At 43.5% G+C, this 23,915-nt stretch overlaps 1 protein-coding gene across 1 annotated transcript in view; it reads left to right on the forward strand.

Annotated features, from left to right (window-relative positions):
- LOC146185465 (venom allergen 5-like) overlaps positions 1 to 23,915 on the forward strand; it is a 41,758-nt gene that overhangs the window by 13,588 nt on the left and 4,255 nt on the right. The window contains exons 2-7 of the mRNA XM_084606430.1: positions 7,498 to 7,816; positions 15,412 to 15,499; positions 18,144 to 18,313; positions 18,630 to 18,736; positions 22,302 to 22,426; positions 23,533 to 23,676. Coding sequence (XP_084462556.1) covers positions 7,498 to 7,816; positions 15,412 to 15,499; positions 18,144 to 18,313; positions 18,630 to 18,736; positions 22,302 to 22,426; positions 23,533 to 23,676 — 953 coding nt within the window. The remainder of the gene's footprint in view (positions 1 to 7,497; positions 7,817 to 15,411; positions 15,500 to 18,143; positions 18,314 to 18,629; positions 18,737 to 22,301; positions 22,427 to 23,532; positions 23,677 to 23,915) is intronic.

Here is a 23,915-nt window from a genome sequence, read left to right on the forward strand (position 1 = left end):
TAGCGGATTTTGACTGGGAAAAGAAAAACCGGGATAAGCATACACAAACAAAGAAGTGCGACGTGGATCTGGAAATCACATCAAGTTGGTGAAAAGTGCGATGAGAAACAATTAGTACGGTTCGCTCTGCCCACAATCTATGGCTATTAAAGGTAGGTTGGTTGGCTAGTTGGTTGGTTGACATATGGGGTCTGACGGCCCAAAGCGACTCAGACTATCAGAGACGCCTTAAGGCAGAGCCCAGGCGATTTCGACCACCTGGGATTGTTTAACGAGCACTGACGTCGCACAGCACGCGGCCGCCTTGATTTTCGCCTCCACTGAAAAACGGCAGTCGCGACCGGGATTCGATCCTTCATCTTTGGGCTCAGCAGTCGAGCGTCCTAGCCACTGCGTTCTAGAGACGGGGCTGCTATTTAATGGAAGCAAAATTTGATTCGAGTTTGATTTACCATTTTAGCATCTCTATAAAGTACTATGAGTACCTATTGTTAAAATATCTTATATCTATACCTAGAAGAACGAGGCGCGAGTGCTTTTTATGCCTCCAGTTCAGCATCCACCTGGAAGCTACTTAGTCCATAAACCCTTTCCATATCGATGGGTTTCGCGCGCAGGGCCTGCATTGCAACATCTGAGACGACGATCCACCGGCTGACGTAAATGACCCATGCGTGACGCGCGAATGATTCTTTTTGTTTTAAATATTTTCACTAAATCGTATTAATATGCGCACTGAGCTTTTGTGTCTTTCATTTAAAATACGAGATGGCGACCTCAGAATGATGCAGCTGACCATAAAACAGGAGGAATGAATAACAGCCTGATTAAAGGAGTTTTACTTTTTACGTCACTATAATTATTTTTGAAGAAGCATGCGACGATGATTCGGGATAGCTATTGTTTATTTAAACATGCTGTGCTTCTTGTCGGCGTCTGCCACCCATAATGATGTTAGCTGCGCAGCGAGATAAAGACGCCGCTGCATGTGCGGCCTCGTCCAAGTAGCCTGTCCAACCCTCGTTTAAACGGTAGCTTGACCTTGCTGTTTCAGATATCTCGCTTTACAGCATGTGCTGGGGTTATCTTGGCAGCTAGCGCGTCGCATCTCCTACAATTCTTTGACAAGCCTGGAAGTTTCACGGTTAGCAATGACACTAATATTGTCTCTCCGTGCGAATTTCTTGCTGCATTGGGTATGAAACGGCGGGGCGTGGTTGTTTTCATTAAGTTCGAGCTTTCCAAGGGATGTCTACTGCGTAATCGGGCCTGTGTACGACATGAGCCGTTCATCTGCCCTTTAAGGGCAAGCGAGCCTCATTTCAACGACGCGGGCGGAAACCAGCCTCTGCCATTATTGTTCGACTATGCGGACGCAGGTCACCCGTGGGCAGTATCGCGACACAAAACCGGATGGGTTGATGCTTGGTGAGCGGAAACGCTGCGCCGCGGCTGACATTCCACCTGGTGGTGTCGTGACGGCATGAATAGTTTTCCGACGCCGAAGCCTCTCATCATGTACAGTCTTTGTCAAAAGTATACGGCCCAATGGGTTCGTTTCTAACCCCTGTAAAGCGGCTCCTGGCTGCATTACTGGAATACGAATGCATACTAGACGAGAATGAGGACTAGCTTTGTCATCTATGAGATTTCGAACGCTAGAGTTGCGTTACGAGCCCTGTTACGGGGCCGAAAAGAAAAACCCCTGGGCTGTATATTTTTGACAGACTCCACATATAATTACTCGAAAGCGAAAAGTGCAGAGTTCTACAGACGGCTTGTGCTATTGTGTGTTGCGGAGTAAATAAATCAGAATCATGATGTAGGCATTACTTTCGACGTATGTATCTTGCATCTGTGAAATTTATTTTTGTGCTCGTGGTTGCAATCGCTTGCAGAGAGCACACCATCCAGTCAGACTGTGTACAGGTGCCGTTTTCCATAACGTGACAGAACACCTGTCACGCGCTCTTTTGTGTTTCCCGGGCTGTGCCTCGCGGATATGTAGCATCACACTACCTTCTTCTGTGGGCAAAGTCAGCCAGTGGTCCACGGCATCATACCATGAATTGAATCCTGGTACCTAGTGCTGCAGCACTGTTTTAATCAACAAATTGTGAGGCGCCTGAACATTGCGTATCAATATATAATTAGATACATGCTTTAAAAACTCATCACTCTTGCTATAGTGAAATGTGTGTCCAAAAAGCGTTACTTATGCTAAGGGCAACGTTTATTCAAGCTTGAATAGTCATCTGTGTGTTCAAAGAAGGCCATTTCGGTCGGTACAAGCGATGGCTGCAGCAGATAAGCTCGTAACGAAAAATTTAGGTTCGATTTCTTTCGAAGTTATTTCCACTTGATTGATATTCTGCATTGGTTTTGTTGTCCACAAAGAAGTATAACTGCAGTCAAAATTGCCTGGCATGTTTAATGGGTTCGGAAAACTCCACGAATCTGGCAAGCCATAAGCGGGACTTATCAACGAGTTAGCACATGGTGAGTTGTGATGAAAAGGGTCGGAATATCCTTCTCATATAAATCGCTTTCAGCTGTACTAATACGGTAATGTAAAAATTAAGAAATTGCATTCTTTTCAGCAAAATATTCAACTTGGTGAATAGCTGGGGTACTCAAGGAGGCGCATCATACAAATGTCGTCTCAGAAAATCGTGGATAATTTTAAAGTGATGTTTACTTCTTTGCTTACTGACGCTTCAGTGTAACTACACATTCTTGGGAGTTTATAAGTACCCCTTCGGGTGCGGCAACTAGCGCATTGCTTTTTCAGGCAGGCTTCTTCTCCCACTACCGAGAAAGAAATTAAAACTCGTGAACCTGTATTTGTAGCCATTATTTCAAAAATAGCAGCAATGATTTAATGCCTCGTACCATGGGCTTTGAGGTATTATAGTTAAAACCGTTAGGCATGTACTGACGCGCCACACATTCAAGCACACCGAATTGGCGTATTATCAGAATAGCCATCAATATTCGCACATCCACACGCAGCACACCGATATGCACAAGGAGTCTCTTCGTAGCGCCTGAGTGGCTAGGGCGCTGTTCCATTGAACCAGATGACGTATGATCGAATCCCGGCAGCGGCGGCCGCTTTCCTATGTAAGCGAAGAACATGGCGCCTGTGTACTGTGCGATGTCAGTGCACGCTAAATAATTCCAGGCGGCTGAAATTTCTGGAGCCCTCCATTAAGGTGGAGCTCTCCATAATCTGAGTTGTTGGCACGTTAGACGTCATAAACCAGCACATGTGTACAAAAAATGTAGACGCACGCCAAGTGCGCACACTCGGCAATAAGACATTGGCCGGGCAGCATTTTCGTCAGTGATATTGGCTTGTATGGAACATCTTAGAAGTGTCGTCTGATGGAACAGATAACATACACCAGCTGTTTATTTTTGTAGTGCGCAGAATAGGAGCTTTGAAAATTAATGCAACCGATTCGCATATGCACCGGGTGCTGGCGCGAATTCGCCATTTAGGATAACGCCGCTTTACATGCCCTTTTTGTGTTGCAACAGCATGGCTAATGCCCATTTTTTTTGGCCTGCCCTCTGCAGTTCTGCCTCTTACCCTCCCCGTCCCCATGGTGGAACTGATCCGCTTTCACAAACTTAAAACAAATACAAAAGTTAAAAGACAAAACATTCAGTATTGTATCACAAAATCTGTTGCGCAGTGGTCTGTACTTCGCGCCCTGTTCTAGGAAGTGGAGGGGTACGATAGGTTGGTCCCGTGCACTTCAGTTATCTGCGCTGTCCACCTTGTGCACTTCGGCAAGTGCTTGGACGGGTCATGCTTACAATGTATGGATCAAAATTGTTTGGATGCTATGCTAAACTGGTACGCGAGAAATGCACAGGCACGGAACTAAGTAAACAGAGCATGCTGCTTTGTTCTAACCGCAACGGTCGTTGGAGATATTAAGAAACGTCGTGTGTACTTGAGGAAGTACATCGGCCATAACTCTGGTGCAGATGTGAACTGGTCTTGATAAAAATTAGACATATGTCTATATAAAACAAGAGGCAGAGCACTGCCGCTATACCCACTCCGTTGGACAGTAGTACTGTGCGAATTTTTTTGTGGGCGAAATTTATTAGCTTTGTGCATTGTACACTTAGAAATACGTTGCAGCGTGATTTAAAAAAAAAAAAAAAGCTGTTTGATTACGCTTTCACTCTACTGGCTCTAAGAGAGCATAGGTGAGATAAATATGGGGCAATCGATAGATACGAAGCGTCACTCGCTTCATTTTACGGCGTTGCTACATCCTTAACTAAGTAGGCTGGCTCATGTTCTCGAGCGGATATGAGTAAGTTAAGAAGAGCAAGAGCATTTAGTTAAGCTGCGCGTTTGTAGGGTAGTTTAAGCGCATGCACACTCGTGCCGCGTAACAGGTGTGGGATGCGAAGGCCTTTTCCGGTATCGATTGTGGGCCGCTGAATACTCGTATCGTTTGTTGTACTTGTTATGCTGTGTCAACATGACGCTATCTTCTCCGTCGACTTCTCGACGTAGAAATGTGTGCCTCGTATCAGCGTGACTGCGAGTGCGTCTCTTTTGGCGGTTGCCGCATTGCTGAGACCAAGAGATAAGAACGAACGAGGGCAATTTTAGGCCCTTTCAGAGCGTCAGAGGCAGTGAAACGACCACTCATGTGAGTAACCGGAGCGAACTTATGAAGGAGAGCTCGAACTGCGAATCTGTGTTTGTTGCGGGGAAAATTTTTGAGCACCTAATTGCTATGCAGTGTATGTCCAGTAATCTAACGCCAGCTAAGTGTTAGGAAATGCGAGCGTTGTAATGTTCTGAAAAGGCCATGTTTGGACTGCTTTTTTGCTAGCGTCGGTCGGGCTTTCCTGTGGGTGGGAGGTCACCGCAGCCTTAACGCGCAGGTTTCTTTGAAGGATCCGACAAGAAAGCTTGAACAGACCAACTTAATATATTGAATCATTTGGTTCGAGCAGTAAATGTTTAATGTAGCTGGATTAAAGCAGGTGCCTGTTTGGTCGCATATCTCATGTCACTATAGCGAGTGTGCAGCTAGTTTCTTAGTAAAATCATGGCTGAACCAGTGTGGACAAAGGAGGCGGAGAATTTGTACGGTTTAATGCTCGAAATCTGCTCAAGATATGAGGGACGCTGAAGGAGCATTTCTTCGTTGTTTGTGCATTTACATTTTCAGTTTGGTTCGATATTTAGTTTCAGGCGACTCAGGCGAAGTGACGTCGTAGTTTAGGATATTTCTATTTTCACCGTTCTTCGGTTACTGTTCGCCTTTTCACTACCAACTTGTTTTATTCTGAAAATGCTCTAAGTAAATAGATATGGTTTTATATTGTGTTAACATTCTATTGTATAATTGCCCTGAGCAGCATTCGTCCTGTCGTGCGTGTTTTCTTCATGTCGTTGTTTTATTCGTGCTGCGAATGGGTTCCAATATGGATCATTACCAAGTGGCCCAAACATCGGTGTTATTGCCCTGATCTAAATGCCAGTTTCAGCTACTGTGCATATTCTTTCATTTAATAGTCTCAGTTCAGTTAATTGGTTAGCTCCGCCGCAGCGGCTCAGTAGTTAAGGCGCTGACTACTACACCCAAGATGCGAGATCGAGTCCCGGGTGCTTATTAGCAAACCATATCCCGTAGGAGCACTCGAGCAGACGACGCTCTGGCGCGTGATTCCTCTGAGCAGCGCCACCAAGCGACAAATAGTGGATATATTGTCTAAACAAATAAGAACATATTTGAAGCCCACCGTTCCCGTCGTTTTGGTGGCTCAATGGATTAACACCACGCATCTCTTCACTGATGCCACTTAAACATGCGTTCGACTCCTGTGTTTTATTGTTTTTTCTGAATATTTTTTTTTTCAATTGTCTTCACTGTAATTATATTCTGCCTTCAGTGAGCGTAGGTTACCTTTAGGTTGCGTTTATAGACACCTTTAAGTAACAATCGGTATGACAACAGTTACACTAAGCAATTACCTTTCCCACAATCATTTCATGCCTCAGTGAGTGTATGTTACCTTTAGGTTGCGTTCACTGACATCTTTCAGCAACAATCGCCCTTTACAGTGAGTGTATGTTACCTTTAGGTTGCGTTCACAGAGATCTTTCAGCAACAATCGCCGTTTAACTCGCTGAAAGCGTCGTCTGTTCCAGTGCGCCTATGGGATATGGTATGGCAATACGCGTCCCGGGTCGCGGCTGCTGCTTTTCGATGGAGGCGGAAAGCAAGGTGCCCGTGTACTGTGCGGTATCGGTACATGTTGAACGACCCCAGGTGGTAGCAACTTCCGATCTCCACAATAGCTTCTCTCATAGCCTGAGTAGCTTTGGGATGTTAAACCTTATAAACAAACCAACTAGTTCCCTGATTTAATTTTTAGTGTTTACTGTTCATCTTCCCACTCCCAAAGTGTTTTATTCCAAGACTGCTATGGATAAGTAAATATGGTGTGTTGACAGTTTACTGTTTATTTATTTACAATACCCTCAGGGCCTGTAAAGGGGAGTGGGTTAACAACAAAACAAAATAAGGATAACCGAATCGTTTACAGGGGTATGAATTTCAAAAATATCCAAAATAAATGCAAAAAGTATATACAATAAGAAGCAGCGCAAGAATCTAGTCAGTATACAATATTAGCTAAAGCAGTACAAAATTTTGAGTTATCATTGATGGAAACAATATCTACAGGAAGGTAGTTCCATTCAGTCGACGTTCGGGTATGAATGATTCTAAGAAAGCGTGTGTATCGAGGCCGATTTTATGATGATGGCCAATGCGATGTGGTACGTATTGAGGTTGAAGAAAGAATTCGTCACTTAGGCTAGGATGTTGATAGAGCTTGTGGAACAAGACTAAGCGAGATATTTTTCGACGCGATCTTAATGATGGAAGTTGAAGGTCAGACTTCATGGCTGTAATACTTTCGGTTCGACTGTAATTCGAATAGATGAAACGGGCATAGGTATTCTGAACAAGTTCTATGGTGGTGATTAGTTTTTCATAACCTGGATCCCATACAGATGATGCATACTCTAATTTAGGGCGTATTAGTGTTTTATGTAGCAATAACTTTAATGAGGATGGAGCTCTGGAAAAGTTACGGCGTAAGCAACCAAGCATGCGGTAGCGTTGTTAATTACACATTCAATATAGGTTTTCCACGTGAGGTTAGATGAAAATTGAACCGTTTTCAGTGTCTATACTGCCTCTGCTGTGAGCACTCTTCTAATCAATGTTCTGAGTTCGCTGATAGAAATGATATTACTCGGTTAACTTTCTCATAGATTCATCAGCTACCAATCAGAGATGTAAAGGCGCTTTAGATATATAGAAAAAAAAAAGGTCGCCATATTTTAATGACAGAGTAATAATAGCAAAGTACAGCTCCAGCCTGTTTAGAAACGCAAGTAATAATGAAAGTAAATGAGCTTGCTTCATATTTATGCCTTTTCAGTATATCAGTAGACAAGGGTCCCGCTGAGATGTGCACCATGCGGCTATTACCGTCGCGGTTCCTTCTACTGCTTCCGTGGTTGCTGGCCTTCCAGTATGGGGCTACAGTGGCCGCAACAGCCAGCAACTGCAGCGAGGAGTACTTGCGCTACAGCTTGGACCACACCATGTGCAAGCCGGAGGCCGCGTGCGCCATCCAGGTGGCGGGCATAAGCGACAATGTCAAGCAGCTCATCCTGAAACTTCACAACCACTACCGTAGCCTCATTGCGAGCGGAAACGAGACGCATATGCCCCCCGCTTCAAACATGCTTGAGATGGTAAGTGGAGAAGGAATTGCAGAATGTTACCTTCAGATGTAGGGCGTTGATGCTCTGCACTATCGAGTTGCAAATGCAGGGGCAGAGGTCACTTTCACAGCTCTTGTGATTTGGACTCTGGCCCTGTAATCATTGCTCTGTTAGATAGGTTTTTATTTGAAACATTTTTTTATTTGCTCGTCCTTAATGTTCGGAACTGTACAACCGTGCAATATGTATTAAAAACATGTCTAGCACCATATACAACAAACAGAAAAGGCAAATGTGTACTAAAATGGTATTTCGCACACGTCCTTTGTCCCGACTTTATGAGCTACCGGTCGATACGGTAAAATGCTAAGGTTAGGTTAAAAGGAAGCTATTTTGCATGGCTGGAGAGAAAATTTGGAAGTCAAATCTCATGCTAACATTAATGGCGCCCTCAACGAGCAGTAGCCAGCAAAGCACGCACACGTGGTCTAGGGAGCGAAAAACACTGGCGAAAACGTTTCGCACGGTTACGCAGCTCTGTTAACGGAAAAGACCGAAAGTACGGGGCCGCATGCATGCTCTCCCTACTGAAACGAAAAATTTATACAGCCTGGGTTGCACTGAGACATTACCCTTAAAACCAAACCAAATGAAATCAAATATCTGGCTAGGTTGAGAGGAAACAACAATTTTTCCGTTCAACTTCCTCTGAAACTTTTGTCGGCTTTTATTGCGAGGTATACTTAACAACAATAAGCCTAACAAGACGCACAGCTAATGTAGGAAGACAATGCATAGCCGTTTTCGTGTTCTCGCTGAATATAACAGTGGTCGAGGTGAGCCTCGGCCGGCACTCTAGCAGGAGGATTAATGAGCTATGCATTATAATATGAAAAGTCATAAGGGCGAAAGGCGTCGATGCAAAATACTTGAACTAGCGTCCTTTCTCAACAACATGTGTAATAAATGTGAACAAAATCGTAGCTACGATTTGGGGCAGCATGCATTGACCTAGGCAGATGCATAAAAGAGAAACAATACTTATCTTGTCCTGTTTTTTTTTTTTTATTTTGATACATCTAAATGTTCTACAGTGCCAGTCCTAGGTGTTTCACAATGCGTGCGATTCTGTGATAAATTATTATTTCCTGTTCACCCAAAATACGGTGCTTATTGATGAATATAAATAAGTCTGAATATTTATTGTGAAATACTCAACTTTTTATGCCTGAAAACCTCTAGAACAAAAAGAAGAAAATGGAGATGAAAGGAAAGTTGCTGCAGGAATTTTCAAGTCGTGTCTGGTATTACAGACATCATCCCCAGTTCATTAAAATGGCCTCTTGTCATCCCATAAAACATTTATCGTTGCTCTGATAACTAAATGTTACCTACTTACCTGAAACTTCACCACTATGGCATCGAAATTTCTTAGCAAGGCAGTGTGTTAAAACAGTTGGCATCACTCCGACTGCACAAAATTAGTCTAGTCACTTTATAGATGACAGATATACCCGCGTATCATATCGAAGAACAGCACCCGTTGATCGTATAAGCAGCGCTCATGAGGCAACTCGCTTTACATAACACGTAATAGGTAAGTCTGGACAGCGGAAAATTGGTACTACTGACCCTGACCGTGAGTGTCCTCTTCTCTCCTCTTGTGGTATTGCGCTCCGCGGACAATGCACGTTGTGAGGCAAGTCGACCTTGGCACGCCTGTCTGCTGCCTCGATGCGTCCGCCCCCACATTTTCAATACGCAGAAGTTCCTTACTTTTTGTTCGAGGGGAGGATTTTAGTGAGGGGACCATAATCTATTCCCAGGAGCGTTGACGCAGCGTGGTGACATTGTGCCGCGTGTGTGTAGAGGCTCGTGCGTGCCGATTCTGCGGTGAGCCTTGCCATTTATTACGAAAGTCATGGTGAATGATGAGACACTTCTAATGGCTCCGTCGAGTGTTTTCAGCACGTGCCTTGGTTAAGTTCGTGGTTTATTCGAGGTACTGCTCACCGAAATGCCCGGCGTGCGTTGTAAGCGTGGAAGCGAGGCGAAACCACGCTGGAGAGTTCTTTCAGCGAATCATTTACACTGAAGGCATCTTGAAGGCGGCATTGCCTTTGTACACATCTTCGAAAAGGTTTCTGTAAAGCGCAAAGAGATCATATAATTTCTCTGCAGGATAATGTAGCGTAAGGCAAAAAGAAAGAAAGAACAACCGTTGCTGAGAAGAGATGTAGGAGAGAAGAAAAAAGCACTACCTAAACTGATTATGCGACAGATTTCCATCTTCTCGTTCATTGTCTTATTCTGAGAGCAGCAAATGTTCCTTGCACTAGTACCGTATCCTGAAATGACTCCTATGACAGATAAAATATTACCTGTTTCATTAGGGGCTATCTTTTGTTAGTGTAATAAAATTGCGTTGTAAGAGAACGCTATCCTACAATCTGCAGAGGTCCTCGTGGTGACATAATAGGATGATAAAAGGACCAAGCGATAATCATTCTTGCAGTGGCCAAGGTCGTAAGGACGCTTGGCGCTGGTGGTGTTGAGTTATGATTCCCCTTGCCTTCCACGAAGAGACAAGCTGCTTCCGCACTGGCTTTACACGCACACCATAGAATTCCGGCAAAACATTACTGGCCCAAACTTGCTTCAACCGTCATGCGTTACGTTATAGCCTGCCGGGTCTGGACTATGCGGAGTATGTGCGGACACCCGTCCACTTTAACGACTTAATATGCAAAGATCTATTTCGGGCCGCATAAAGTAATTAATCGCTTCTGTATCTTCAAATAAGCCGTTTCTGATGCAAATTGAAGTCTTCCAGTCGGGTAGTGACGGCTGTGGCTTGAAACTGTGCATTTGGTCCTCCCGAAGCACTACTTTAAGCACGAGTGTTTGCGTAAACTGTTATCACCTCGCCGCAAATACGACTTTGCCCAACTACCATGGTTAGAACAGTTCATCTTATCGTTATTTGTCTTTTCATTACTCTTATACCTTATGATCAAAACACTCTATTACCATTATGTAAAAGGGATGAAAGTTCGCATCTCGCAACACGACGACGCCCTTTCTTTCACGGGTAGGTGATTCTACGTGAGCCACGCGCGACATCCGAGCTTAGTCGCAACGACGACAAAGCGGACGACGGTGCGTGAGGGGCACCCTTTCTTTACCCGGCTGTCTGATATAAAACAAAATAGTTATACGAACAAGAGCTTTGTTCAGCATGCTACTGCAGGGTTCAGCAAGATTGTACACAGCTTGGAGGTTAGAATTCGGGCTGCGCTGAAGCTTCATTTCAAGAGTAGATGCGACAACGCCTTTAACATAGCTCTATTGCGCCTCCATCGAAGAGCGGCTGCCGCGGCCGGGATTCGATCCCGCATCCTTGTGCACAGTAGTCGAGCGCCCTAACCAGTGCACTACCACGGCAGGGCGCTATGTAAATGGGCTAGGATGTTATGATTTTGATATTTGTGAAAGCTCCAGCATTGACTCGAACGAATGAGGCTGAACGGCATAGTTGGCAGCTAGAGAGAGTGAGAGGAGGGGAAAACTACATTATTCAGTAATCGATCAGTCGCTCCTTGCGAGATAGTAAACATGTAGATAGTAAGTCGTGGCCAGATTTGTTCACAGGACGCTACCTAGTAAGGGAACCAATTCTTTATTAGTAGCGGGCCACTACCCACTCTGACAGGCTCAATATCACGCACACGTTGCCGCAGTTGGCTCAAATGAGGCCCTCAGCAACATAGCCAGGACTTTTCAGTTTATATCCTCTTCTCCCCTTCCCGGAATTCATCAACATCACACTGAGATCATTAGGGCACAAAATTCTGTATAAGTTACAGAAAAAGACAAGCAGAAGTTTGAGTAAATAAGGAAAAAAACAGAACTGCTGACGCTTTGCATCTAGATAACATTCCACGCCTAACGAGCAATGCCAAGACAAGCAGAGAAAAAAGTGCCCTGCAGACGGGAGAAAAAGAGATAAAAACCCTTGTCTCTCTCGATCCCGGAAGCACTGGGTTGACAGTTGTAACCCAGGAATGTTTGCGCGAACCACGGACGCGGCTCTAGCTCTCGTGTACGCGAACACTCACGTTATCGTGCTCTGGTTCCGGATAGGCTGCATAACCTTCTCTTCAAAAATAACATTCAGCTTACGGAGACTGCGCGTCAGCCACTCCGTCTCTTCGCTGTAGGGACGTTGTCATTGTCGGTGGGAATTTCCAGAACATAAGCGAGAGTCCCTGTAGAGGCCAGAGATAAAAAAAGAAGAAACTAAGGAATAACCCACTGTCATAACTCCGCAGTAAGTCTGCCAGCATTTATAGTTACTGGTGCCTTCGTGGGTATATGACAATCGTTTGTATTACAATATTCTTGCTTGAACCTGCGAGCTGGGCTTGTCATACAGCCGATATGTCACGGGTGTTCGTGGTTTTTCGTGCATGTCAGTATTATGACTTGGAGTTTATCTTTGTGAGGTGTGACGAACGTAGGACGGTGGAAGGGTGAGGAGCAATGTGGCGGTTGTGAAACTCTTCGGCATGATAATAGGCCTGTTCACTATCAAGGTACGCTTTGTCATCTTGATAGATAGTAAGACGGAGAGTACTAAGAGGATCCTTCTTGCACTAAGCGATGTCATCATGACAGTATGAAGATACTAGATCATTACTGATACTAAGTTGTGAAATTCTGAGATTGGATTAAGGGGGGGCGGGGGGGGGGGGGTACTTCCATCTGCAAGCAATGATTGTACATAGAAAAACAAATCTGCGACCAAAATTATTTCAAGAAATACACAGTAAAACTTCACCGCCCCTTTCCCCTCAATCGCGACCCCAAGCTCAAGCCGTAAATCCCCCTGAGCTGGGATGCCAAGATTTTCCCCTGACGTTATTGCTTTACCCTATCCACCATTCATCATTGGCTAAAACAGTGAAATAAATGCCTCCATTATTTGCGGTATCTGCCAGTAGATGTAACGCGTTGTAATGAATGGAATCACTATATTATGTAGCGCCTGAGAGCTTTTTTGATGTGCAGGTGCGATTGCACTGTATAAGTTATTTCCACTGCAGGTAACGGTAATTGCTGTAATGACTATCCTAAAGCTCCTTTGATATATATTTAAATGAAAATAGACTTTCTAAAAGTGTTTTCAGCTATTGAAAAGAAAGCGCTGTAGCTGCAAATTCAATTCTTATATTTTTGTAGAAGCCATTGGTATGCGTTTTAGTATTGTTCCGCTAAAACATCTGCCAATCTCTTTACACTGCCTCTCCAAAAATAAAGGGGAGTAACAAAAATTCAAGTCGTGCCGCAAGGTCCAAAGCATCGAATCATGCACGGGCCTTTATCTTCGTTCTGCCGTGCAAAATAAGAGGAAATAGTTTCTTGTGTCGCAGCAAGTATTACGACATGCGTATAGTAGCTCGGTGAGAGTAAGTGCCACTTTCCACCACGTTTCTGACTGTACTACTGGTTTTACTGGTATTCATGGTGATATCATGGACTTACTCTTCAGCGAGAACTGAAAAATCGCAGCCATTTTGGCTTCAAGTGAGTAGCACCGACCCAGTTGTGTTGGTAATCTTCATGAACACTATTTAAATCAGCCGTTCTTTCTCCCACTCTACGCTGTTTTACGATTATTTCTGTCATGATTAAGAGATAGAAAAAAAGAGAGAAATCTCTATCAGGCAGGTGGACTTGTTGGGTGATGTTCAGGATGTCCCGAAGGGTAAAATGTTCGAGGATTCCATGGCGCAGCCAAATAAGCTTGTTTAGGAAAAAGATACGTACTATCCGTTTCATGCGTACCTAATGTGGTATAAGAGAAGAACGTTTTCGCAATACCCGTAGCAAGTGCGCTGGTCTGGAAGAATCTAAACAGGTCGCACAGACATGCACATAATATATACCTCGGCCTCTGCCAAGCCTCCTATGTAGGCTCGGCGGCCTTGAAAGAAGGGCGCGTGACTCCCACCGAGGGGCGGAGGACACTTTGATTCGGTTGACCTCGCAATCGTGCGAGTCGGCTTGGCTGCCGGCAAAAACGCCCCTCCGGATGGTTGGGCCAAAAATGATGAATGTAATAGCGGCTAACGTTGAAGAAAAGCCTGTCACATCATGTCTGCGTCCAAAGAATAGTCCTTTTAATGCGATTTTGTTGAGTACATTTAGTCGACATTGAGAGTGCATAAACAGTGTTTTCGCTTTCCCTTTAAGTTTATCATAACATCGAGCGAGCCTGTAGGGGGCTGTTCATTCGCAATTTCGCTTATGCCACGCAAGTTGGAGTAATAACTGCAACACGTTCGGGCTGACACTCCGGCTGTGATGTGACTTCAAATGGCGGGAATCATTTGTTATCGCAGATTCGGTTATATCACCCCCCCTCCCCCTTTAACCTTGTTATTTATTTAAGAAGTGATGAACCATTTCCGCAGCACAAAATCTTGTACACTTTCTAATGTTAGCTCGCTTTCGGCTGATGGGTTACACTGTTAATGCTATGGAAAATGGATCCCTATTTTAGATTGTCGAATACAAGTGAACATAACGAACTAAGGTACCAACAACGATCAGTTCAAGTCTTGCCTTCTCCGAATATTACAGGGAAGCTTTGGTCAGTTACACCGCAGCGAGCGGTTGATTGCAGAATTGATATTGGAGGTGGTGTCCTAGTGCAATACCAGGCTGGAAAAATCATTTCGATAGGTGGCTACTACAGGACCGAATCATGGGAGTGAGACTAGAGCAATAAAAATAGGGTAGAGCGCACTTTACAGGTACTCTGGGATCATGATTGGGAGCTTCTCAGTATCTACGAAAAGAGAAGTACTATATGTAAGCTGTACCTTACCGGTAGTCGCCTATAGGGCTGAAGCGTGAAGGCTATCGAAAATGGTTCATTGACGACAACGAAGTGCGACATGGAAAGGAAAGCAATAGATGTAAAATAGAGACACGGGAGAACAGAGTGGGTCATAAAACAAACGTGAAATAATTGTATTCGTGATAAGAATCAGAAATGTGCATGAGCAGGGCATGCAATACGAATGAACGATAATCTGCGGTCGTTAAGGGCAACACACTGGATTTCAAAAGGTGGCAAGCGTTTCAGGGCCCAGCAAGTAGTTAAGTGGGCGGATGGGATAGGTAAGCACATCTGCTACAGGACCGGCTTATAATTTGAGCAACATGGGAAAGGCGTTTACCCTGCAGTGGGCTTAGTCATAATGACGATGGTCTGTGCGGCTGTAGATTGACTGCTGTTCTGCTTTGACAGCAGGCCTCTCACCTCGGAAGACACTGTTAGACGTTTGGCACGCTCTGCACTATCTCCCTCTCTGAGAGAGACGGCCATCGATTCAGGACTACGATATATTTATTTTCATAGCTCTTCTCACCGCATTGTCACCACGACCCATTTCCTTCTCCCATTTCCACACTACAGCGCAGAGTAGTAGACCGGATGTTCATCTTTCTGGCCGACCTCTTCGCCTTTCTAATCAATAAACTCCTCTATCTGCTGACTGCTGCTTCAATACAACTGTGCCATGTACCTGAGACTCGTGCCGCCCTCTCTCTTGCAGGAGTGGGACGACGACCTTGCCAAGGTGGCTCAGGCGCACGCCAACCAATGCCAGTTCGAACACGATTGCGGTCACTGCCGGTCACTAGGTAGGTGGAGCTACGTACGATTTGTCTTACCTCTTTACGTGAGAGAATGTGATGACGCCAGCGGTAGGCGGGGGGAAGGGGGGGGGGGGGGGGGTACGGGGGGCGGCTGCCACCAAGGCACTCATTTTCAGCCCCGCAATTTATTTTTCCTTCGCTCTGCAACACACAGTATCCCTACTCGTATGTTTATTTTCCCATCCTCTCGTTTCCCCTATTTTTGCCACTCCCGCATATAAATATTCTGACGCTGTCAATGGCAAGAAAGAGCTTTTAGCTATATTGGATTTAGTTATATTATGCTTGGAAAAGTGCCGTACAGAATAAACTATATAAAAGTACTCAAATGGAATTGTTTAACGCTTCACCAATTGCAGTTTAGGTAAAGGTTTGGTAACTGATTTCTCAAATTTCACAAATGCATCAGTGCGGTACCAGTTTGTGAAGAAAGTGCTGTAAACTTGACTTCCGATTTGCAGTTATAGTGCAGTGTAGTGTTTTTAACAGAACGGATTTATGGGAAGAACATATAGCTCGCAGTTGGAGTTTTTACACATTAACAACGTTCCATAAGATATACCATAAAATGTTGTAAGAAGCTTCCATATATATTGACGGTTGCTTGCTGGCCGGCTTTCTTTCAACCGAACTGTAACCCTTTCGGGAGACTGGAAAAGCAGGGGATTCTGAGGGAGTCTTGAAAAATTTTAAATTCTTTTAAAAGCATGAATTTAAAAACACAAAACTGTGAGAAAAATTGAAAACAGGCAAAATATGATGCAACGCCTCTTTTCTTACTTTTGAAATGATGCTTTTGGTATTAGCTCTTTCAGGACCGTATTGAATAAACACCAACCCTGAAGGATTCTGTGAAAAAATGTATTTATTATATTTGGAGGATGCTGCTCTAGTGTATACTGAAACGAAGCTATTTAGACAGTCGATCCAAATGCATAGTATTTATTTTGTTTAAATTTATGTGCGGTAAAAATTAGTCAGTGCATTACTTATAAAATCACCACAAAAGTGAAAATTCATTGATATTGAAATAAAGCCCCGCAATGAGAATTTTTTAGAACACAGAAAATATGCTGCAATTCAGAAGTGCAAGATGCCGGGCTAGTTGGTACTGCATACTGAAATGAAATAATGCGCTGTTTTATTTCATTATGCTGCAATGACTCTAACCCTGGGTGCAAAACCAACGTGGGCCCATCTGCAGGTTTCTTCTAGCGTTGTTAGGAAGCAGTAGCCCCCTTTTAGTTCCCGCACCGGCTGTTGGGAACCTGACGTACCTATTCTTCGAACTGGACTAATAGTACGCAGTTAAGCGAAATTACGTAGAAAATATGTTATGTGGTGAAGTCCGATTAGAAAGTGTGCCTATCCGAGAAAAAAGTAAATATTACTAAATTAATAAAAACGTTCGTTTTCAGCTGCTCACTGCACAGCTTACAATTGTTGTGTATTTGAACTTTGCGTGGTTTATGGCTGACACGTTTTTGCGGCGCGTTTTGTAGAAGGCGGCAGAGTGCAATCTAGTTTATCGTTAATATTTCAACTCTGCTCTGAAAGCTTGATGCCCTATCCCCGCTTTATGAGGTTGAAAGAGCTTTGGACTTGTTTCGATTCTGCAGGAGCCACCACAGGTGCCTGAGCTTTCCTTGTTGCCGAAACCCTATCTTAAATTCTCTAGCAAATGGAAATAAAGCATCGGGTACGTTAAGTGTGAATGCGAAACAGTTCAAAAGCGAGCTAAATTTGAAAGTATGTTTTCAGTGGGCTACTAGTTGAAGTTCCAGGCTGATATTTGCCTGAAGTATCGTTCGATATAAAGTCAGAGTTTATAACTCGTCTTCGAACTCTTTGTTACTGCCGTCATAAAAGAATCAGTAGTAGAGAGAACGAAATCGCGTGAATGACGCGAATTTTTAACGTGTCCTGACGCGAGCTCAACACCATTTTTGTTAACACTTGAGACCACCTCGGTTCGAATAAGTATTTCTTCTATGTCTCCACTAGCCGAAAAAAAATGTGAACGAGGCGAAAACCGAAATTGCAGTTGTCGTCCTTCCTGCCTTGATGGGACTAGATGTTACAGCAGACCGAAATTTGTCTTCGACGTTCATCAGTGGGTCGAAAACCGCCGTTCATATTTAAACAGCTGTCCCGAAAAAGCTCAATTGGGCAACAGATTTTCTTTGCTTGCTCGGATAGCAAAATGACTTTTTGGCAGCGGTAAATTATGTACAATGGCAAAGCAAAAGGTAAAAACAGTAGACGTGGAGAAAAGCACATTTAATTCTTTTTTTTTTGCCTGGACGCAGCTCTATATAAAACATTGCACTCGTTGATCCTCTTGACTTCCTTTCTTAGTGAGGCCTCCTACAAAACGCTTATAGCTCCACGTATTATCTTCTAGAAATGATAAAATGGTGGCAAACATACCCCTGCCTTGGTCTCTTAGAGACAAGCCGTTTTTAGTCCTTAGACAAATTAAACGCTAAATTTTAGACGAACCACACAGAAAAATGAACGGTGCAGGCGCTGTCCCGTTCACACAATGTCACACCTACTAGCCCAGCAAGAAATTAAGGGCTTCAGAGGTATACGACGTCATGTTTTGCCTTCGTTTTTCCGGTGACAGAAAAATTTCCCGACGTCGGCCAGAACCTGTGCCTTGACCGCACCACGAGGAACAATCCGCAACCGGACTGGGAAAGTTGCATTCGCCGCTGGTATGACGAGGTCTCTCTCTTCTCCAACGCCTCGCGCTTGCCGTTCGAGTTCGACCTGCCCACCGGACACTTCACGCAGGTACGGTGACTTTCCATGAGTATCAAGTAACACGAACAGTGCTATTTCCAGCTGTCGGTCCAGAAAAATCGCAAATGAGAGGTGCTGAGTTTACAGACAAAAATTTGAGCTTTTCTTAATGCCAGCGACGGTGCTCGGTATCTTTATCTATAAGTCGATGACAAGGACAAAAAAAAGAAGCACAGCCGTCAAGAAGGCGGCGTATGGTCAAACCACCATTATAGGTCGAAATAAGCTTCAGTCTTCTGAATGTTTGTGACAACCTGTGGTTGGCTGTCCTATAGTTACATGGGTTATTCTTTTGGAATTCCTGCAGATGGTGTGGGCGACCACGTGGAAGATCGGCTGCGGCTACACACGCTACCCGTCTACGGAGCCGCCATTCAAGTACGACCTGCTCTACACCTGCGACTACGGGCCTGGGTGAGCATGGTACATCTCTCTAGTGCAAAATGTTGACTCGAACGGTACGCGCCAGTCGCCTTCTATTTCTATCACATTGTCTCTTATTCCGGCTGGAGCTCAGTAAGAAGCCGAAAGGAGTGCTTTCAGTAGAAAAGAGTTCGCACTCGTGCGGAATGACACTTTTTTTTTTTTTTTTTTCACTCAGTGATCTGTTTCACTGTCCGAGGTTTAAGGAAAAAAAGGATTATCTTTAGGGTTGCGAAAGTAAGTATAGAAATGGGTGGATATTAGATATCACGACGATGAATAGTGTCGTGCGATATGAGTTAAGTTAGTAGTGCATTAGGAATACATAGCGCAAGGAAAGATGTGCAAGGCACTCAAATGATACAACCTTGTCTTGATCCTTGGGCAGGTACAGATGTTGCCATGTTTTGAACGAAATATACGTTCAGTCTGGCTGTGCTCAGATCAGCAAACAGACACCTTGAACTACGCGGCTTAGCTGAATGTTGAAAAAAAAAAAAAAAAAAAGCAAAAACAAAAACAAGACAAAAAAAAAAAAAAGCCGGCCCAACGTGTGCACCATGCCACTTAAATTTATTAATTTAAGCCCTTAATTTGAAAAGCATGTTCTCAAATCTTTGTGCTCACTTTTTTCAGTTTGCAATTTTTCTAGAGTACAACCATTAAGAAAACTATCATTTCCAACCCCTTTCTCCAAAGGTTGCTTTGAAGGTGGTTTCCAGAATAAAATTTTATTCGGAACAAGATAAGGTAATTTTTGGGTTCCTAATTATTTTATAGGAAAAATGTATGAAATATGTGCCGTATAATGACAACAAAAGAAATGAATTTCGTTTTGAAAGTGCTCAGATTTATAAAAAAATGTCCTAAAGAACTCGCAGTTTGCTTTATCCTGCACGATGAGCTGCTAGAAGTTAATTAATCAGAAACGGTTAGTACATCTCTATGATTTTTAAAATGATAGTTTCCCTAAGCTGACACACTTACTTGCTCATTATGACAGCTACAACAATTTTTTCTAATTGACCTAAGGTGTTGGAACTTAGAATATATTTTAATAAGAAGAAGATAATGCATCCCTGGTAATTTTATCGAAATGGGCACAACAGTTCAAACGTTGACCCTTTTACTCCGCATCCACTCTTAACTGGTCGCGGTGGCCTGTGGATCATGGCGCAAGGCCGTGATCCGGATCATAGCCTCCTTATTTGCAAATTGTGCTGACTGCGGCGTCTGCTGCTCGCTTTGAGATGGTGAGTGCATGCGCTCGACTCTTAAACACATTTGGCAGCACTATAATACGGTACGGCGCGATACATCATTTTTTTTTTTCCTATTAGTGAGCTTTATCGTGAATTCTAAAGAACGACCTGTTCGGATATACGATAACACGATAAAATGAACGTTGGTTGTTTCATCGCCTTCTCTACAACCTAACAAAGCACACTTTATCCTACAGTGTGCAACCAAAATGTTGCGTAAATAATCTCTTATTTGTACAACTCAAAGAAACAGCAATTGCTAACTATGGGCGTGTACGTTACTTTGCTAAAGGGTAAACAGAGAAAGTCAAGACCCATGTAATTACTTTCCCACTTCACTTACTTCCGTCCCATGTAAAGTTCTTGAGCACATTATGTTTAGTTACATCGTTCATTTGTTAGATTTTAAGCCGTTCTTTACTCCAAAACAGCATAGATAAATTATTTTCGTGTGAAACTCAGTTAATGACCTCCTCTATGACCTTCATGTTTCTCTAGACTCTGAATTCCTAACAGATTGCTCATTTTTAGATTTTTAAAAGCTTTTGATAAAATCAGTCATTCTCTCTTATTTTCAATACTGAACCAAGCTTGGTCCCACATACTCATCTGCATTCATGCCTTTCTTAGTAAGCGCACTCAGTTTGTCTCTGTAAACAATCTCGACTCACCATCAGCCCGTGTACGTTCAGGCGTACCGCAAGGGCCGGTTATTGCGTTATTATTTTTGATCTATATAAATAAATTGGCTCTTAACTTCTCATCTCATATCTGCTTGTTTGCTACACGACTGCGTAATTTACAGAGTAATAACACGGGCGACATTACTTGCCTACAACCATAATTAAATAATATATATGACTGGTGGCGATCGTGAAAGAGGGAATTAAACATATCTTAATGCAAATGCATGCGTGTCACTCGTAGCTAACCAACGGATCCAGGCTAATTTATTAAGTCTTCTGGAATACTTCGAAGCCTAACCACATGCTTGATTATGTACGTAGAAATTTCTCTTTATCGCCACCTTCATTGAAAATGCTATTCTGCACTACACTTATCCTTCCGCAACTTGGGTATGCATCCTCTGTATGGTATCTTGGTAATATGACACTAATAAATGAGTTAGAGGCTGGACAGAATCGACGCTTCTACTTCATTGTTGTAAATTATCATTGAACAGCAAGTGCTACGCGTATGAAATCTGACCTCAAGCTTCAATCCCTATCTGTCCAGCGTAAAATTTTACGTAATTGTCTTTCCCACAACATATGCCATAACAACACGCACTTGAAGGCTACTTACATAACCATCTTTCTTCTGACCTCACGTCAACATTAAAAAAATCTCTAGTGCCTTGCTCTAATTCCTTCCTTCATAAAACTTCTCCCCTAGTGGAACCATCTTTCTCAGAAAGATAATTGCATCATCGACCCTCCGCGACCTGTTAAAATCTGACTAATTGCAAGATGTTGACCTCTTACATACTAACTATATCTCACTGATATATTTCAAATGTTTATGTTTGGTTGCTTTATTGACTCCTGCATACTGTATTCCTTTTGTCCTGAGTCTCATGCTGAGCTGTTTTTAACAGCATTGCTTTGTATCATGCGTCCTCTAGTACTTGCATTCATTTCACTAAGCTTTGAGGGTAGAATAAATGAATTGAAAATTTTTGACATGTGGATACCCAATGAATCCAGAAGCATAGATATTCCTGGGCTTATATTTGGTCTAATGGGCAGATTTTTATTTAGGTAACCAGAAAGGCATTTAAATCAGAACCTTTGTCACGGAGAAATTTTCTGTCGCGCTTATTTCAGACTTAAGTTCTATCCGGCTATATTCAAATAACTAGATGGGTGGAATTTAAAAATTCACTGCCAACAATACCATGGCAAGAGAGTCAAGATGTCACTGTTATTATCCCCCTGCGATGTACTGTTTTTCAAAATCATCGGTCTAAGTTTTGTAAAAGATTCAGATATATTTCGCTCTTCAATGAGTCGTCGATTAAAGTGTCCACTACGGGCATGTGTAGATTCGTGTAGATTCGGCTGATTAGTTGCCGTGTTATATGCCACCGTATGCTAAACGCAGTTGATAAAAAGTAGGATATCTAATTTCTGTATTCTTAACCCGTTACCCGCAAATCGCCTTCGACTTTAGCGGACTAAATATAAGCACCATGTAAGAAACTTGTATTCGCGATCGACGAGTAAAGCGTAAATTTCTCCGTTTTCTCTTCATAACGTGTGTCTGAAGTTTATTTCGACCGCCCATCCTTGCAGAGGCAACATCGTTGGAGGCGAAATGTACGAGGAAGGTGATCCATGCTCCGACTGTCCCGAGGGTACTTGCTGCGGCAGTTCTTGTGAGAAGCAAGGCATCGACACGCGTTTCAAAGAACTATGCAGTGAGTTTTATCAACACACCTCTCCATCTATGCCACTCGCAGTTGACTAGTTAGCAGGGAGAGGCAGCCAACGTATAAGGAGCTTGTCCTGCTGTCGCCAGAACCAGCCGTGTGTGCGATCGCTATTGCAGAAGAGTAATCTTAAGTAAGCATATCAGATAGTTCAGCCCAGCTATTCGAATACGAGCATCAAATTGTCGATGCTAAGTAGCTTTTCCGGACTCAGTTAAGGTGCAGCTGCCAGTGGCTGGCCCCAGGCTGGAGAGACATCGTTGGCGTAACACACCACGTGACCACTCGGAGATCACTTGGCCTCAGACCGATCACGTGGCTCACACAACACATTTGATTACTTCTCAAGGAGCCGATGTAATAACACACGTGAAATCGTCGATGCTTCTGACAAGTTCTAAGAAGCATGACAGTGGCTCACGCGGCCTCTTAGAAGCCCATGATTGGTTCTCAGGCTTCATGATGTCACCATTAGGGGTATTAAGACGGCGCAGAGAGTTCTACCCCCTGCATCTCTTTGGTGATTTCAACGCCGATATCCGGGATAACAAGGACTTCGTCATTGATCGCAGTGAATATTGATTAAAGTGTGACACGGAAGAAAGTTAATTGCATTTCTGTCACAAGGGGTACAATGTAGCAACTCATCACTGAGTACCGTAATCTTCGTGCGAGGATTTCCTGATATGTAAACGCGCTTTTACTCTGTAGATAGTCTCCGGTGTTTATGCTCCTTTTTCTGACCTACTTCCTCCAAATAAATTCACAGCTGTAATGATGTGAAGCTTAGAGCTTAAAATGTTTGAACAGAGTGAAAAGTCTGCTTTTATGTAATCATTAGTGACGAGTAAAGTTTATGGGACCACGGCTTGTACAAATCAATATTTTAAGACCACTGGGAGGTTTCTTTAACCGTCGTGCTGTCGACTCATCTCAGTTGATACTCGAGGGGAAATTTGGCCAGATGTGAATATTTTGGTTGTGTTTTAAAAGTTGATGAGCAGTGAATACATTTCTTGCAAAGTCGCTTTGTTTCTGCAAATATAGCGATTTAAAGAGGAACCTTTTCATATTGGTGCGACTTCTATGTCCAGAGCCGACAACACCCGACGGCCCTATGCCAAGCGTAAGCAAGACGAACCTCATCTGGGCGTGCCTTTTCGACAACGACACGACCGAGTCCTGCGAGACGGTCTCCCATCCTGCGGACGCTTTCACCTTGAAGAAGATGTTCTCTGGTATGCATCTGAGATGGTCTGACCTACTCGTTCGTGCTTTCTGTGCCTTCAGTAAAACTATTATTACACCACAGAATTCCGTTTACTTGGGCTCCTGTAGTTACGGCGAGGCGTTTTCAAAATCTATTCCCCCCTTTCTTTTCCGCTGCTTTCTGGAGGGCCGTATTCGCCAATTGTTTCCCAGACTTGGGTGAACCACCAACGTAATCGCTTTGTATCAATAAAGTTTATTCTCTCTC

Source organism: Amblyomma maculatum, chromosome 6 (genome assembly GCF_055883805.1).
Source record: "Amblyomma maculatum isolate TAMU_Amacu chromosome 6, ASM5588380v1, whole genome shotgun sequence".
In the NCBI taxonomy this organism is placed as follows: domain Eukaryota; kingdom Metazoa; phylum Arthropoda; class Arachnida; order Ixodida; family Ixodidae; genus Amblyomma; species Amblyomma maculatum.